The following is an 18,635-nucleotide window of genomic DNA, read 5'->3' on the forward strand; positions in this document are numbered from 1 at the left end:
ATACATTTTGCAGTAAAAAAAAATCTGCATGCCAATTATATCCTGAGTGAATCGCTATTAGGTTACAATGGCCCAAGATTTCGGTGTAATTATTAATAATAGGCTTAATTATAGCACACAGTGCCAGTCTGCTGCAGTGAAAGCTAACTGGATATTCCTGTACTTGGTAAGGCATGGCTTATTATTTTATCCTTTTATGAAGCACTAGTGTGACTCATTAAAGTATCAGTTAGCTGGAGAAAGTTCATGGAAGGGCAACCAAATTAATAAGAGGTATGGAGAATCTCAGTTATTAAGAAAGGTTGTCAGAACTAAATGTTGTTGCGTTAGAGAAGAGAAGGCTTCGGGGTGAAAAGATCATAAGATATAATATTAAGAGAAATATGCTTCTTTTTCAATTTATATGCCCGTTGTTCTCGCTTTGCCTTCTGAACTCGACATTCGCTAATAAATAAAGCTAAAACCAATGTTGCTTAAAGGGAACCTGTCACCACTTTCTTGGCCTATAAGCTGCGGCCATCCCCACCGGGCTCTTATATACAGCATTCTAATATGGTGTATATAAGAGCCCAGGCCGGGAGTATAACATAAAAAACACTTTATAATACTTACCTAACGGTCGCGCGCTGGGCCTAATGGGCGTCTCCGGTCTCCAGTGCGGGCGCCTCCCCTTTCGGCCATCTTCATCCTCCTCCTGAAGCCTGTGTGCATTACGCGGCTACGTCATACACACTCGCCAGTCCTGCGCAGGCGTACTACAATACTTTCATGCCCTGCTCAGGGAAGATCAAAGTGCGCCTGCTCAGGACCTGAATGCCGGCGAGTGTGGATGACGTCGGACCCGTCATGTACCGCGGCTAGAGAAGGAGATCAAAGATGGCCAAAAGATGCGGCGCCGGCACTGGACAACGGAGATGCTCATTAGGCCCACTGCGCAACCATTAGGTAAGTATTATAAAGTGTTTTTTATGTTATACCCCCGGCCTGGGCTCTTATATACAGCATGTTAGAATGCTGTATATAAGAGCCTGGTGGTGGTGGCTGCAGCTTATAGGGAAAAAAAGTGGTGACAGGTTCCCTTTAAGACAAGTTTTTGGAGAAGGAAAGGTCAAGAAGTAGGAAGGAAGAGAGTGAGTTGGCTAGACACATACACACAAATGGTGCTGCTTTCTAGTAAGTGTTTTGTCTCATCAGGTGCTGGATTCACAACTACTCTACTTATTACTTTTGTATAGTTGTCACATGGAGGTTTTTACATATATCGACAACTGTCATGGCAGCATTGGGATTTTTTCAGGCTATAGATTCGGAAACTCCGCCCGATAACTTTTCTGTTGTCTTTGATCAGCGCAGGCAGACTCGGGCGTTCATTTAAAGGGAACTCTGGTGACAGGTTCCCTTTCAATGAACAATGGCTACACTACCCAGACACGTCAGAAACAGGAATCTGTAACCAGACTTCTAAGGAGGTGTTCAAAATGGTCTGAGATTCTTAAGAAATCCTGCCAGAAGCTAAAGAAGAATAATTCTCAGACTGCAGCAGTCATTTAAAGTGACATTTTGTGATGAATTTGGAGGAACCACTTGCTCTATTAGTTAAGTTAAAGACAAATTGTCATGTCCCCAAATGTTTTTAACCTGCAAATGTGTAGTTAATCTGCAGGTTATTGTTTAAAAGCTGTGTGGCAGTCGCCATACTGAAAGCCCCTCTACCAGGAGGAAATTAATTTTATTCCTCCCAGCAACCTCCGGTTTTCAGTCAGAGTACAGTACAGTGCCAGCTGTCAGTCACTGTCAGGGAGTGGTTACAGCCTATGCTCACTATGTACTGAGCAATGACTGAAGCTGCACTGGCTACACCTTTATGACTGAAAGCCAATGGCTCCCAGCATTCATACAATTTGTTTCCCAATTGCCAGGCTTTCAGTATGGTAGCCGCACAGCTTTAGGACACTATTAACTTGCAAATTAACCTCATATCTTCAGGTTGATAATGATTTATGACACGACAGGTTCCCTTTTTATCTTGTTTGGCTTTTTACCAGAAAGGATGTATATTTTGGCAATAAATCTAATGCGCAGTGGGCGTGAATAATTTTGATTGAACATACTATATACATTATGTAGTACCAAGAGGTTAACATAGAATGTTGACCAGCCAAACATCAGTATGATTGGCGTTAAGGCCGCTTTACACGCTGCGACATCTCTCAACCGATCTCGTTGGCGTCACGGAATTTGTGACGCACATCCGGCCGCGTTAGCGATGTCGTTGCGTGTGACACCTATTAGCGATTTTGAATCGTCGCAAAAACGTTCAAAATCGCTAATCGGTGACATGCCCCCCTAATCTCGCTTATCATTGCTGCTGCAGCTACGATGTAATTCGTCGCTCCTGCGGCAGCAGACATCACTATGTGTGACACGGCAGGAACGAGGAACCTCACCTTAACCTGCGGCCGCCGGCAATGAGGAAGGAAGGAGATGGGCGGGATGTTACGTCCCGCTCATCTCCGCCCCTCTGTTTCTATTGGGCGGCCACTTTATGACGTCAATATGACGTCGAGCGAACCGCCCCCTTCGAAAGGAGGCGGTTCGCCGGTCACAGCGACGTCGCTAAGCAGGTAAGTAGTGTGACAGGTCCGCGCGATTTTGTGCGCCACGGGCAGCGATTTGCCCGTGATGCACAAACGATGGGGGTGGGTGTGCACGCTAGCGATATCGGTAACGATATCGCAGCGTGTAAAGCGGCCTTTAATGTGCGTAATGCTTGCCTACCTCTAAATTCACTGGTATTGGTTATTCCAAAATCACAATATGGTATCAGAATGCTGTACTTACAGAATTAATCATGTGTAGCCACAGACCTTTTTTTTTCTTTAATTGCACTGATTTCCAGCTATTACTTCTCTAATGATAATTATTCGAGGGCTCTCTTTTTTTCCCTCCATTGACACTAGGTCTTTCCTCCAGTAGTACCAGTGCTGTCAGTCGAGCATGATCAGATGCACCTAAAGACCCTGTCTAATAAAACATCTGACAGCTGAGTTATAACACTGCTCAGCTTTGCTTGGCTCTCAAGATCCCACAGATACCAACTTTGCACCTAATGACCCTGTCTAATTCATGAAAAATTAATGCACCTATGACCCTTTCTTATAAAACATAGGCACTGTCATGACATCCTCATTGATCTGACAGCCGGGTTGTAGCACAGCTTAGCCGTTCTATGCTCAGATCTGCAATCCAAGGAGGGGAACAGAATCATGCTTCGATGAGCTCCATGAACTACCAACAAGATGTGGAGTTTGTACAAAGTAAAAAATATTGTTCAAAAAGGGGTCACAGTCACTACACTCAAAATTACAAGTGGTCAACTCATCAATATAAACAAAAATTGATTATGATGAGATCTATATTAGGAAACAGACAGGATAGCAGATGGAGGGGCCTGCAGAACTGAGGAGAAGCAGGGTGCTGCTGGGAATCTTGGTAGTTTTAACATATAAGAATAGGACTGCCCATGCTATGTGGGCTTGTACTTTTCATTAATAAGTCCTGTTGATACTGTGCTTTTGAAGTAATGTTACCATTATCTTTTAAGTAAAATTGGGTTGATCTTTTCATCTATTGTCCAGTTACACTAATAACATGATGTCAGATATAATTGCATATTAGAAAGTTCTTTCAAAAGAAAAATATGTTGGTGGTCACAAATGTCCCACACATCCAGACACTATTTAAAGGATTTGTGACTGCAGTCTTGTGAATCCTCACAGTGCGCACACTGCAAGGAGCGGCTCTTCATGTGACCACAAGTATGCGATACGCATATACTCCCAGCCACATTCCAACTAGACTGTTTCCGGCCAGCTCAATATACTGACATTGAGTGAGGCTGCACCCATCTAGCTGGAATATGGCCATGAGTATACATATCACATACATGTGGTCACATTATCTCGGGCTCCAGGTGCCAGCACAGGGGCGTACTAACATGCTAATGGGACCGACTAGCAAGGGAAGCAACACCCAGGGGACTAGTCCCAGCGCTCATTAGCATATCATAAAGGATCTTTAGAAATACTTTTTCTAAAGATCTCTTTATCTATGCTACTATATACAGGGACGGTTAGGCAGGGATTAGCAATATGCACCCAGAACTGCTCATGGCTCTGGGTGCATATTGGACCTGACAGGGGCACTTTAATTCCTATTTCTCCAGTTTCAGGCTACATCTCAGTATCATCCTATGGGGCCGTATCCCCAGGCATTTCTTCTACGAGTAGGCAGAGATAATTAGGCAGGTTGCAGGCATAGTCTACAAGTTGGCATTTTTTGTGGCCGCCGTTATTAGATTTTATTATTTTACAATGTAAATGATAAACTCGGCTCTTCATCCATTTAATGCTTTGGAAAACTGCAACCTGTTACATGTATATCCCTGTATCCAAACCAAGGATGTCATTAGGTATGTTTGTCTCTCCCTTCCACATAACACTTCCTTTAATTGTTGAATCCATGACCTTTTAATTCCCGTAGTTTATGAAACAGGAACAGTGACCTTCTGCTCTTTTCCTCCGGGCTATAGATTATAATTAAGATGCTGTAAAATCAGTATACCGCGCTGATATGTTTACAATAGCATCGGACTTGACTTCCTTGAAAATATTACTAGACAGTGCAAATTTCACATTTTCAACCAAATGTCAATGTCAAATCTTAGAAATGTGTTGGTAAGAGGTCCCCACAGCCATGTTATTGCTGAATTGTGAACTGATATTGATGAATTTTTCATAGTGCTTGTCTCAAAACCTCTTCAGAAATAATAATATTCTATATTTCTATTTTATTTAACACTTCATGTCTAAGTTTTCCTGATTTCTAGAAACCCACGCTTCCCAAGCTGCAGTTTTAATTTTAAAGAAACAAATTGTCTATACTCACCCTCCCCAGGTCCGGCGATGAGCCTCTGCTGTTGCTCCCAGCATATGTATTTGTCAGCAGAGCTGATGACTTGTGGACCGTGGTCTAGCCAATAACTGAGCCCAGGGGTTCTGCTCGAGGTGAGCCACTGATTGGCTGCAGTGCGCCGCTGATTGGCTGCAGTGCTGCTCATGTGATGGCAGCACTGCAGACAGACAGCGATAACAACTGCGGAGACTCAGCGCCAGCTCCTAAAAGGGTGAGGCTTTTTTTTTTTTAATAAAATGCAACCCGGGGACAGGGGATTTCTGAAACCTTAAAACTGTTTAATGGGACTTTCATTTTGCTGACTTTTTTTTAGGATAGATTATTAATTTCAGTGGATCAGTGAGGTGATAGGATTCAAACTCCCACCATCCCGCCAGACTAAATGCAAAAAATTGATTAATGATAAATAATTTAAAGAATAAGGCAAAAACTTGCACAAGAAAAAATATACATCGTAGGGATACTAGAAATAATAACTTAGACCTGTAAATATGTTGCAAAAATATAGTTGTATACAAGAAGCCAAAAGGAACTGTGCTTTACTATATATATATATATATATATATATATATATAATATATGTATATATATATATATATATAATTAGTTTCCATAGCAGATAAGAAATGATCTCTATCCACAGGTTAATAAAACATCATCATAATTGGAAGAACATGTCAGTACATGTACATTGTGCCCAACGCTTGTTTCGCTTGCAGCTTTGAATTGTTCCCTAGTTAAGTTAAGTTTAAGGCTGCAAGACGAAACGCACGTTAACCACAATATGCAGGCACTTGGGTTTATGTTGACATGTTTTTCCATTTATGCTGTTTTACTAATCTGTGGATGTTGTTCATTTTACCTCTGGTACATATACTTAGTTATTTCACTTACTGTAAATAATTTGCACGTTATACTAATATTCAGTAGTGCCTAGCACTTTGCAGAGGTGTTCTCTTCACAGACGAATTCCGAGTTTTCACTGTACAGGGCTTATGGCAGACTGGTAAATGGTGGTCACACCAGACACTGACTGGATTTCTGAATCCTCCCAGACCTCTATAATACTGTGGAACTGCACATTTTAGAGTGGCCTTTTATTGTAGCCAGCTTAAGGCGCACCTGTGCAATAATCATGCTGGTGGATGGATTATCTCCGCAAAGGAGAAGTGCTCACAAGATTTAAATACATTTGTGAACAATATTTGAGAGAAAAAGGCATTTTATGTACGTAAAAAAAGACTTATATTTTCTAATTCAGCTCATGAAGAATGTGAGTGAAAACAAGTGTTGTGTTTGTATTTTTGTTCAGTGTGTGTGTATGTATGTATATATATATATATATATATATATACACAATCTCATTACAAAAGACAACATTTTCATAATTATCAAGTATATGTCATTGTGGCCATATTTCTTTATATATTTATTTATGTATTTATTAGAGCACACGGCAATTTAGTTACTTGTATACAACTAGATTTTTGTCACATATTTAAAGGTCTAGAATATTTCAAATTATTCCTAGTAAACTATAACCTTTTATCATTGTACTAGAAGGTGGCCCGATTCTACGCATCGGGTATTCTAGAATTTACATATTGTGTAGTTAATGTATGATTTTTGTTATATACATATATATATATATAGATGTTGTTGTGTGTAGTTACCAAGTGTTTGTGTAGGGCGCTGTACATGTTCTGGGTGTTGTCTGGGTGTGGCGGGGGGTGAGAGCGGTGTTGTTTGTGTGTTGCGTGTGTTGCGTTGTTTGTGGAGCGCTGTGTGTCTGTAGCGTTGTGTGTGTGTGTGTTGCGTGGTTTGTGTGGGTGTGGTGTGTTTTGGGGGGAGGTATGTTTTGTGCAATGTGTGTGTTGTGCAGTATGTGCGTATATTTATGTATGCCGCGGTGTTTGTGTGTTGGGTGTTGTGTGTGTGCAGCGTTGTCTGTGTGTGTCGGTGTCTGTGTAGGGCGGTGTTTGTGGTTCCCAGTGTGTGTGGTGTGTTGTGTGTGTGTGTGTGTTGGGGGGAGGTGTGCACCTCCCATCGTGCTCCATCCCCCATGCTGCGCACCCCCCATCGTGCTCCATCCGCCATGCTGCGCACTCCCAAACGTGCTCCATCCGCCATGCTACGCACTCCCAAACGTGCTCCATCCGCCATGCTGCGCACTCCCAAACGTGGTCCATCCGCCATGCTGCGCACTCCCAAACGTGCTCCATCCGCCATGCTGCGCACTCCCAAACGTGCTCCATCCGCCATGCTGCGCACTCCCAAACATGCTCCATCCGCCATGCTGCGCACTCCCAAACGTGGTCCATCCGCCATGCTGCGCAGTCCCAAACGTGCTCCATTCGCCATGCTGCGCACTCCCAAACGTGCTCCATCCCCCATGCTGCGCACCCCCCATCGTGCTCCATCCCCCATGCTGCACCAGCATCAGCCTCTCTACCCGCAGCATCAGCCTCTCTCCTCCCAGCATCAGCCTCTCTCCTCCCAGCATCAGCCTCTCTCCTCCCAGCATCAGCCTCTCTGTCCCCAGCATCAGCCTCTCTCCTCCCAGCCTCAGCCTCCCCCAGCATCAGCCTCTCTTCTCTCAGCCTCCCCCCTCCCAGCCTCCCTCCTCCCAGCCTCCACCAGCATCAGCCTCTCTCCTCCCAGCCTCCCCCTCCCAGCCTCCCCCAGCATCAGCCTCCCCCAGCATCAGCCTCTCTCCTTCCAGCCTCCCCCAGCATCAGCCTCCCCCAGCATCAGCCTCTCTCCTTCCAGCCTCCCTCCTCCCAGCCTTCCCCAGGATCAGCCTCTCTCCTCCCAGCCTCCCTCTTCTCAGCCTTCCCCAGCATCAGCCTCCACCTCCCAGCCTCCCTCAGCATCAGCCTCCGCCAGCATCAGCCTCTCTCCTTCCAGCCTCCCCCAGCATCAGCCTCCCCCAGCATCAGCCTCTCTCCTTCAAGCATCAGCCTCCCCCAGCATCAGCCTCTCTCCTCCCAGCCTCCCTCCTCCCAGCCTCCCCCAGCATCAGCCTCCCCCTCCCAGCCTCCCCCAGCATCAGCCTCCCCCAGCATCAGCCTCTCTCCTTCCAGCCTCCCCCAGCATCAGCCTCCCCCAGCATCAGCCTCCGCCTCCCAGCCTCCCCCAGCATCAGCCTCCGCCTCCCAGCCTCCCCCAGCATCGGCCTCTCTCCTCCCAGCCTCCCCCAGCATCAGCCTCTCTCCTCCCAGCCTCCTACAGCATCAGCCTCTCTCCTCCCAGCCTTCCCTAGCATCAGCCTCCCCCTCCCAGCCTCCCCCAGCATCAGCCTCTCTCCTTCCAGCCTCCCCCAGCATCAGCCTCCCCCAGCATCAGCCTCTCTCCTCCCAGCCTCTCCCAGCATCAGCCTCCCCCTCCCAGCCTCCCCCAGCATCAGCCTCCCCCAGCATCAGCCTCTCTCCTTCCAGCCTCCCCCAGCATCAGCCTCCCCCAGCATCAGCCTCTCTCATCCCAGCCACCCCCAGCATCAGCCTCCCCCAGCATCAGCCTCTCTCCTCCCAGCCTCCCCCAGCATCAGCCTCCCCCAGCATCAGCATACACCCTCCCAGCCTCCCCCAACATCAGCCTCCCCCAGCATCAGCCTCTCTCCTTCTAGCCTCCCCCAGCATCAGCCTCCCCCAGCATCAGCCTCTCTCATCCCAGCCACCCCCAGCATCAGCCTCTCTCCTCCCAGCCTCCCCCAGCATCAGCCTCCCCCAGCATCAGCCTACACCCTCCCAGCCTCCCCCAACATCAGCCTCCCCCAGCATCAGCCTCCCCCAGCATCAGCCTCTCTCATCCCAGCCACCCCCAGCATCAGCCTCCCTCAGCATCAGCCTCTCTCCTCCCAGCCTCCCCCAGCATCAGCCTCCCCCAGCATCAGCCTACACCCTCCCAGCCTCCCCCAACATCAGCCTCCTCCAGCATCATCCTCCCCCTCCCAGCCTTCCCCAGGATCAGCCTCTCTCCTCCCAGCCTCCTCCAGCACGCCGTGCTCCTCTGCCGACACTCACAGATCCGATCGCATACACTCACACACACACACACCCACCCGATCGCATACACTCACACCCACCCGATCGCATACTCACACACACCCGATCGCATACACTCACACACACCTGATCGCATACACTCACACACACCCGATCGCATACACTCACACACATCCGTTCGCATACACTCACACACACACACACTGACGATATTGCACATACGCGCTCACACTCACAACATCCGGAGATACCACATGCTTCTGGCCATGTGATCCTCCGGCAGGTCCTGGAAGCTCACAGCACAGTATCGCCGCCGAGAAGCAAGCGATATCTCCGGATGCTGTGAGTGTGTGGATGCGATCTGATGTGTGTGTGAGGTGTGTGTGAGAGTGAGTGTGATCTGATGTGTGTGTGTGTGTGTCTGTTGTTATGTGTGTGCGTGTGGATTTTCCGCCGCTGCAGGACCTTGATGCACTGGTAACTATGCTACCATGGTTACCAGCGCATCCCGTCCCCCACTTGCACGGGAGCCCACACCAGCATATGGCGGCAAACCCCAGCAATGCGAGGGTTTGTGTCGGCTGGGTTGGCGGCGTATGCTGGTGTGGGCTCCCGGGGGTACAGTACTCACCTGGGAGTCGTGTCTCCGTGTCAGTTCGGGGGATGCATGCGGGGAGCGGGGCCAGAGCGAGCGTGCATTGCGTGAGGGGGGCGGGGCGTGGCCGAGTTGCCAATACGTGCAGGGTGCCGGGGCGAGAGGCCAATCCGTGTGGGGGGCGGAGCCTGTGCGAGCGGCCGGCCAATCCGTGTAGGAGGGGAGCCAGGGCGAGCGACCAATCCGTGCGGGGGGGCGAGGCCAGTGGCCAATCCGCTTTGTGTCACCGTAAGGACACAATTTTGGAGCAAGACAGACAGACAGAGAGACAGAATAAGGCAATTATATATATAGACTAGAAGGTGGCCCGATTCTACGCATCGGGTATTCTAGAATTTACGTATTGTGTAGTTCATGTATGATTTTTGTTATATATATATATATATATATATAGATGTTGTTGTGTGTAGTTACCAAGTGTTTGTGTAGGGCGCTGTACATGTTCTGGGTGTTGTCTGGGTGTGGCGGGGGGTGAGAGCAGTGTTGTATGTGTGTTGCGTGTGTTGCGTTGTTTGTGGAGCGCTGTGTGTCTGTAGCGTTGTGTGTGTGTGTGTTGCGCGGTTTGTGTGTGTGTGGTCTGTTTTTGGGGAGGTATGTTTTGTGCAATGTGTGTTGTGCGGTATGTGCGTATATTTGTGTGTGTCGCGGTGTTTGTGTGTTGGGTGTTGTGTGTGTGCAGCGTTGTCTGTGTGTGTGGGTGTCTGTGTAGGGCGGTGTTTGTGGTTCCCAGTGTGTGTGGTGTGTTGTGTGTGTGTGTGTGTTGGGGGGAGGTGTGCACCTCCCATCGTGCTCCATCCCCCATGCTGCGCACCCCCCATCGTGCTCCATCCGCCATGCTGCGCACTCCCAAACGTGCTCCATCCGCCATGCTACGCACTCCCAAACGTGCTCCATCCGCCATGCTGCGCACTCCCAAACGTGGTCCATCCGCCATGCTGCGCACTCCCAAACGTGCTCCATCCGCCATGCTGCGCACTCCCAAACGTGCTCCATCCGCCATGCTGCGCACTCCCAAACGTGCTCCATCCGCCATGCTGCGCACTCCCAAACATGCTCCATCCGCCATGCTGCGCACTCCCAAACGTGGTCCATCCGCCATGCTGCGCAGTCCCAAACGTGCTCCATTCGCCATTCTGCGCACTCCCAAACGTGCTCCATCCGCCATGCTGCGCACTCCCAAACGTGGTCCATCCGCCATGCTGCGCACTCCCAAACGTGCTCCATCCGCCATGCTGCGCACTCCCAAACGTGCTCCATCCCCCATGCTGCGCACCCCCCATCGTGCTCCATCCTCCATGCTGCACCAGCATCAGCCTCTCTACCCGCAGCATCAGCCTCTCTGCCCGCAGCATCAGCCTCTCTCCTCCCAGCATCAGCCTCTCTACCCGCATCAGCCTCTCTCCTCCCAGCATCAGCCTCTCTCCTCCCAGCATCAGCCTCTCTGTCCCCAGCATCAGCCTCTCTTCCCCAGCATCAGCCTCTCTCATCCCAGCATCAGCCTCTCTCATCCCAGCATCAGCCTCTCTTCTCCCAGCATCAGCCTTTTCTGTCCCCAGCATCAGCCTCTCTGTCCCCAGCATCAGCCTTTTCTGTCCCCAGCATCAGCCTCTCTCCTCCCAGCATCAGCCTTTTCTGTCCCTAGCATCAGCCTCTCTTCTCCCAGCATCAGCCTCTCTCCTCCCAGCATCAGCCTCTCTCCTCCCAGCCTACCCCAGCCTCAGCCTCCCCCAGCATCAGCCTCTCTCCTCCCAGCATCAGCCTCTCTCCTCCCAGCATCAGGCTCTCTCCTCCCAGCATCAGCCTTTTCTGTCCCCAGCATCAGCCTCTCTCCTCCCAGCCTACCCCAACCTCAGCCTCCCCCAGCATCAGCCTCCCCCAGCATCAGCCTTTTCTGTCCCCAGCATCAGCCTCTCTCCTCCCAGCATCAGCCTCTCTGTCCCCAGCATCAGCCTCTCTGTCCCCAGCATCAGCCTCTCTCATCCCAGCATCAGCCTTTTCTGTCCCTAGCATCAGCCTCTCTCCTCCCAGCATCAGCCTCTCTCCTCCCAGCCTACCCCAGCCTCAGCCTCCCCCAGCATCAGCCTCTCTCCTCCCAGCATCAGCCTCTCTCCTCCCAGCCTCAGCCTCCCCCAGCATCAGCCTCCCCCCGCATCAGCCTCTCTCCTCCCAGCATCAGCCTCTCTCTTCCCAGCATCAGCCTCTCTCTTCCCAGCATCAGCCTCTCTCCTCCCAGCCTACCCCAGCCTCAGCCTCCCCCAGCATCAGCCTCTCTCCTCCCAGCATCAGATTCTCTCCTCCCAGCCTACCCCAGCCTCCCCCAGCATCAGCCTCTCTCCTCCCAGCATCAGCCTTTTCGGTCCCCAGCATCAGCCTCTCTCCTCCCAGCATCAGCCTCTCTCCTCCCAGCCTACCCCAGCCTCAGCCTCCCCCAGCATCAGCCTCTCTCCTCCCAGCATCAGCCTTTTCGGTCCCCAGCATCAGCCTCTCTCCTCCCAGCCTACCCCAGCCTCAGCCTCCCCCAGCATCAGCCTCTCTTCTCTCAGCCTCCCCATCCCAGCCTTCCCCAGAATCAGCCTCTCTCCTCCCAGCCTCCTCCAGCACGCCGTGCTCCTCTGCCGACACTCACAGATCCGATCGCATACACTCACACACACCCACACACACCCGATCGCATACACTTACACACACCCGATCGCATACACTCACACACACCCGATCGCATACACTCACACACACCCGATCGCATACACTCACACACACCCGATCGCATACACTCACACACACCCGATCGCATACACTCACACACACACACGATCGCATACACTCACACACACACACATTGACGATATTGCACATACGCGCTCATACTCACAACATCCGGAGATACCACATGCTTCTGGCCATGTGATCCTCTGGCAGGTCCTGGAAGCTCACAGCACAGTATCGCCGCCGAGAAGCAAGCGATATCCCAGGATGTTGTGAGTGTGTGGATGCGATGTTATGTGTGTGTGAGGTGTGTGTGAGAGTGAGTGTGATCTGATGTGTGTGTGTGTGTGTGCTGTTATGTGAGTGTATGCTCCGCCGCTGCAGGACCTTGATGCACTGGTAACTATGCTACCATGGTTACCAGCGTATCTCGTCCCCCGCTCGCACGGGAGCCCACACCAGCATACGCCGGCCAGCCCCAGCAATGCGAGGGTATGTGTCGGCTGGGTTTGGTGGCGTACGCTGATGTGGGCTCCCAGGGGTACAGTACTCACCTGGTAGTCGTGGCTTCGTGACCGTGTCGGTTCGGGGAATGCGTGGGGGGGCGGGGCCAGCGCTAGCGTGCATTGCGTGAGGGGGGCGGGGCGTGGCCAAGTTGCCAATGCCTGCAGGGTGCCGGGGCAAGAGGCCAATCTGTGGGGGGGGCGGAGCCTGGGCGAGCGGCCGGCCAATCCGTGTGGGGGCGCAGCCTGGGCGAGCGGCCAATCCGTGCGGGGGGCGGGGCCATGGCGAGCCCAGCGGCCAATCAGCTTTGTGTCACCATAAGGACACAATTTTGGAGCAAGACAGACAGACAGACAGACAGACAGAATAAGGCAATTATATATATAGATATTCTCATGAAATATTAAAAGCAATTTTTTTGCACGTCTGCTGTTGTGTATCATATGTATAAGTTATTATTGGTTTAAAAATAACAGTTTTATTTTTTTCTGACTTGATATTTATTACTAACGTTTGTGCATCTAATTTTGCAGGATCAATGGTTTTGGAGAGTTAGAAAAAACAAAGTAATGGATGGCTATCCTATGCAGATAAGTGTCTTCTGGAGGGGACTGCCACCGAGTATTGATGCCGTCTATGAAAATAGTGAAGGAAATTTTGTCTTCTTTAAAGGTGAGCCACACTTCATTTATCAACATTTTTCTAGGGAAACAGTGCAAAGACAATGGATAATAATGTTACGTTAAGATACAAAAGGTTCTCCGTAGAAGAAAAACAAAGTTTGCTGCAGATTTGCAGTTTGTCACGCTAAGGGTACCGTCACACTAAACGATGTACCAGATATTCTGACCACGATACGACCTGGTAAGGATCGCTGGTACGTCGCTACAGGGTCGCTAGTGAGCTGTCAAACAGTCAGATCTTCCCAACGATGCAGTAATGATACGGTGGTGGGACCCTGTCACATAGCACGATTCAAATCTTGATTAGTAACATAGGCGTGCATCTACATTGCCTTTTCCGCGCCCCCTCTGCTCCGATTGGTGGTCGTAACTGCGTTGTGACTGGGCGGCCTTGCCTTTAGAGAAGGCAACATAATAGCGCTTCCATCCTTCTCCATCCTTGTCCATTCTACAGTCCCGATGCAGAATGGACTGTATTACGATCTGCTGCTACACGCGGTCCGGGACAAGTGAATTCAGCCCTCTGAAATGTACTGCGATCAACAAGCCAGAACAGAGGATGGAAGCGGCCAATCCGAATGCAGTAGCGATCACCAATCGGAACAGAGAGGGCGCGGAAAACAACGAAGATGCACGCCTACGTGAGTCGCGAACGAGGTCGTTGTGTAAGGTGTCAAACACATCAACGCGTGCTACCCTGCGGGAGCCCGACGACCAACACATGAACCAGAACAGTGTGTAATGATCAGCGATTTCACACCAGGGGCCGCCAGGTCGCTGCTCAGTGTCACACACAGTGAGATCACTGATGAGGTCACTGGTACGTCACAAAACCCGTGACTCAGCAGCGATCTCGCTAGCGCTCTCGCTATGTGAGAAGTACCCCTAAGCATCCCCATGTAGAATAGCTCTTTATTAATGGGCCGCTGTGCGTGTGGGCAACCGACATTTTTCGTAGCATGTACTATTTTCCTCCAGAAATTGGATGAGCCCACCCATAGTATGGCATCCAATTTTTACAGATTTTGATGGGGTTACTCACTTAGCTTGCTTTTTTGAGGTAGCACCATTGTACACCTTCATTTTAAAGTCCATCAGGTCTATTTTATCACACACAAACCACATTCCTCGTTACATAGCACAAATACGATTTTCAGTCTGTTACACCCGTGGTACGCCAGCACAGGTTCGGATACACTTATCAAGTATCTCAGTGGAGCTATGTCTGCATCCACTCACTTACCCCGGTATACACACTCCTCTCCAGAGGTACTTTCCGGAGGTTTAATAAACCTCCATACACTGACCCTGGTCAGATGAAGTGAACTTCATGAGTTTTATTTTTTAAAAAATTCTGTGGAAGCATGGTTGAAAAGCAATGTCTGACTTTCATGTGTTCATTTTCATAGATTTTTTTTAATTTATTATTACTTTTGTCAGATTCAAGATATTTCTGTGACCATTGTGGGTTTTTCTTTCATTAAACAAGGGGAACCAACAATTTTGACCACGTGTGTATGAGTGGTAGCCACATTCGTACGTGAAAAACTACGAAAAGCCCTTACAGAGAGCAAATATGCCAAAAAGGCATTACAGCTACTTTGTCATCCAAATGGGGTGGAAGGGTAAAGCGGTATTCCCAATTTGTACATTTATGGATTATTATGAAGGATAAATGTATAATTGATAAATGGATGATTAGTACATTTGACGGCTGATTGGCTGCAGTGGTCACGTGGCACCACCTCCGAATTAAAAAAGCTAGGACACTGGCAAGGGACCTAGAGCAGGGCACGAAAATGCATCACCAATCCGGTAGTTGAGTATCAATTCTTTTTTATTTTTTTCACCATTACAGGAGCAATTATAATGTGTTTTAAAGTAGTGATCAAACCCTATAACATAGGGCCAGAGAGACATTTGTCAGTATGGACGCATATGTCGCCTTCCTTGCCTTGTCATATCCCAGAGTGACGCGAGATGCTCTGCTTGCAAAAAAATGTGTCGGGAAAACTTTACACAATGGGTGTCTCAAGTGAGAAGATTTTGTAGAAGACTGATCGTAATAAATACAGGGGTGTACATAAAAATCATTTGGCCCGTTAGCGGCCGTGTGGTCTGCCACCATTGCCCCTATGCCACTGTCCTAATATTGTTATAGATTAGAAAGCGCCCTTGAATTCAGAATAGGAAAAGTGAATTTTGTCACCTTAGCTGTAGCCAAGCAGAGTCAAACCAGTAAAGCAGATCGCCTTATTTATTATATCCAGTCACTTGTGAAATAAAAATAACATTTTCCTGTTCGTCTCAGCTTTCCAAATTACATATTGCTGTACTTGGCAAGTGTGGACGCCATTTGTAGCAAAACTCCAGGACGGCACATTGCAGAATCGGAGCAGTGTTCTTGTTGCCATTAGCATAAGGGATGCTTAGTGCTCAAAGCTTTATAATGGAAAGTCCAAAAAGGAAAGCTTATTCGTTTTATAATAATTTCTGCAAATATCATATATTTTTGTTGGTTTTTCTTACAGTCAACATATCACCATAAACTATAAAGCGGGCTTTACACGCTGCGATCTCGCTAGCGAGATCACAAGTGATCGTACCCGCCCCCGTGAGTTGTCACTGACACATCGCTGCCCGTCGCACACAACCTCGCTTACCCCCGTCACACGGACTTACCTGCGCTGCGACGTCGCTCTGGCCGGCGATCCGCCTCCTTTCTAAGGGGGCGGGTCGTTCGGCGTCACAGCGATGTCACACGGCAGCCGTCCAATAGAAGCGGAGGGGCGGAGATGAGCGGGACATAAACATCCCGCCCACCTCCTTCCTTCCGCATTGGCAGTGGAAGCAGGTAAGGAGATGTTCGTCGCTCCTGCGGTGTCACACATAGCGATGTGTGCTGCCGCAGGAACGAGGAACAACATCGCTAATTATAAATGAACGATTTTTTGTTTTAGGACGACATCTCCGCGGCAAACGATTTTGGCTGCTTTTGCGATCATTTTAGGTCGCACATAAGTGTCATACACTGCGATATCGTTAATGACGCCGGATGTGCGTCACAAACAACGTGACCCCGACGATAATTAATTAACGATATCGTAGCGTGTAAAGCCCGCTTAACTTTCTGAGGATATCTTAAATGGCCTCTAACCCAGGGTCGCCTTCAGGGTATTCCAACCATGACTGGTGTATGGGGCCCGGTGAAGAGGGGGGCGTTGCCGGGCCCTAAGTTATTACTTAGCTGCCACGGTTCCACTTATCTCTAAATATAAAGGGAACTGCCAGCAGCGGATCTTGATGATTTTCCCAAGTGCATTCAGTGTGGCAGAACATTCCTCAGACAACCATTAATGACCTCATTGATACCGTGTTTTTCCAAAAATAAGACACTGTCTTATATTTTTTTTGCCCCCAAAAAAGCACTAGGGCTTATTTTTGGAGGAGGTCTTATTCTTGGAGAAACACGGTTGGGCGTTAAGTTTACCACCCAAAAAAGCAGACCCCCCCACTTCCCAGGAGACTCTTACCATACCCGAATGTCTGCGTGGCTCCCAGGTCCTCCCTGTGATCTCCGGTCGGTGCTGCACGCCGTCCTCCCCTGCTGCTAGCTGACATACTGACACACACAGCAGATCGCAGGCACACACAGCCAATCGCAGGCACACACAGCCGATCGCAGACACACACAGCCGATCGCAGACACACACAGCCGATCGCAGACACACACAGCCGATCGCAAAAAAACACAGCCGATCGCAGACACACACAGCAGATCGCAGACATACACAGCAGATCACAGACACACAGCCGATTGCACACACACACACAGCTGATCGCGCGTGCACACATCACATCCAGCGCTTCCGGCCGCAGGAAATTATGAGAGTAAGTCATGTGTTCCGCCGCAGGTCCTGTTCTACAGGTCGTTGCGCTCCACCGCACTGCCTCTCAGGATTCTGCCGGCGAGAAGAGATCGGTGTCGTTGGATGTGGTGAGTATGTATGCGATCTGATGTGTGTGCGATCCGATGTTTGTGTGTGTGATTTGATGTTTACCTGTGATCCGATGTTTGTGTGTGCGATCTGATTATGTGCGCCATCTGATTGTGTGTGCGATCCGATGTTTGTGTGTGAGATCTGGTGTGTGAGATCTGGTGTGTGTGTGTGTGTGTGTGAGAGAGATCTAATGTGTGCGGGTGTGCGATAGCTACAGGTCCTGCCGCTCAGTGTCGGGTGAGTGTAATTGCCGGGTGCCGCTGTCTATAGTGAAGTGTCCTGCAGCATCTGTAACTTTTTTAGCTCCACGGACACTTCATTATTGATCCGGGACTAGGGCTTATTTTCAGGGGAGGGCTTATATTTAAGCCTTGCTCCGAAAATGCTGAAAATCCCTGCTAGGGCTTATTTTTGGGGGAGAGCTTATTTTTGGAAAAACACGGTAGCAGCGTTGACTGCAAAGTGTTGTGATTTCTGTACATGTATCTAAATATATCGAGATATTTTGAACATGTTGTTTACATTTTTTCATAATTTGCATATCATTAACATATCTATCCACCTTGTGATTTCCATGATATTACAGCTTTTCCTTTTTGGTGTTGCAATATTGAGGAGTGTATGTAGACCAATACAAAGTGATTTTGTGATTCATTCCATTTCATGGTTTTCATGTTTTGTATGGATTTGGCACTCAAAACTAATTAGGGAAATTCCAAATTACAAGAGTAAATATGTTTTTCGTGTTTTAATGGCCAGTGCAGCACGTTTCAGTGACATTTCTGCCTCCCAGATCATCAGCTTATAACTCCGTTCTTTCATCTAGTCAATGCCAGAAGCAAATGTGTATCACAAAAACATCAGCCGTCATACAATAGACCTCTAATCTAAGGAGAAAATTGAACTGCTAGTGATATCTGTATTGGCTAACTGAATTGAGTTAAATTGGAAAATTTCAAGTCTGCCGAGTGTAAGTCTGTTCTTTAGTGCCGCAGCAAAAAGGAAAAGCACTATGAAAGCTGCAATTTAAAACAACTCAGCCATCAGGGCAATTGCCTGAATTCCATTTTCCCCTCCACTCTCTTGGTAAAGTAGTGTAGAATTGTAT

At 49.0% G+C, this 18,635-nt stretch overlaps 1 protein-coding gene across 2 annotated transcripts in view; it reads left to right on the forward strand.

Moving 5' to 3' along the window:
* MMP16 (matrix metallopeptidase 16) overlaps positions 1-18,635 on the forward strand; it is a 303,847-nt gene that overhangs the window by 257,298 nt on the left and 27,914 nt on the right. For both annotated transcript variants that reach the window (XM_075353111.1, XM_075353112.1), the window contains one exon: positions 13,377-13,515. In XM_075353111.1, the coding sequence (XP_075209226.1) occupies positions 13,377-13,515 (139 nt within the window). The remainder of the gene's footprint in view (positions 1-13,376; positions 13,516-18,635) is intronic.

Source organism: Anomaloglossus baeobatrachus, chromosome 6 (genome assembly GCF_048569485.1).
Source record: "Anomaloglossus baeobatrachus isolate aAnoBae1 chromosome 6, aAnoBae1.hap1, whole genome shotgun sequence".
Taxonomy (NCBI): Eukaryota; Metazoa; Chordata; class Amphibia; order Anura; family Aromobatidae; genus Anomaloglossus; species Anomaloglossus baeobatrachus.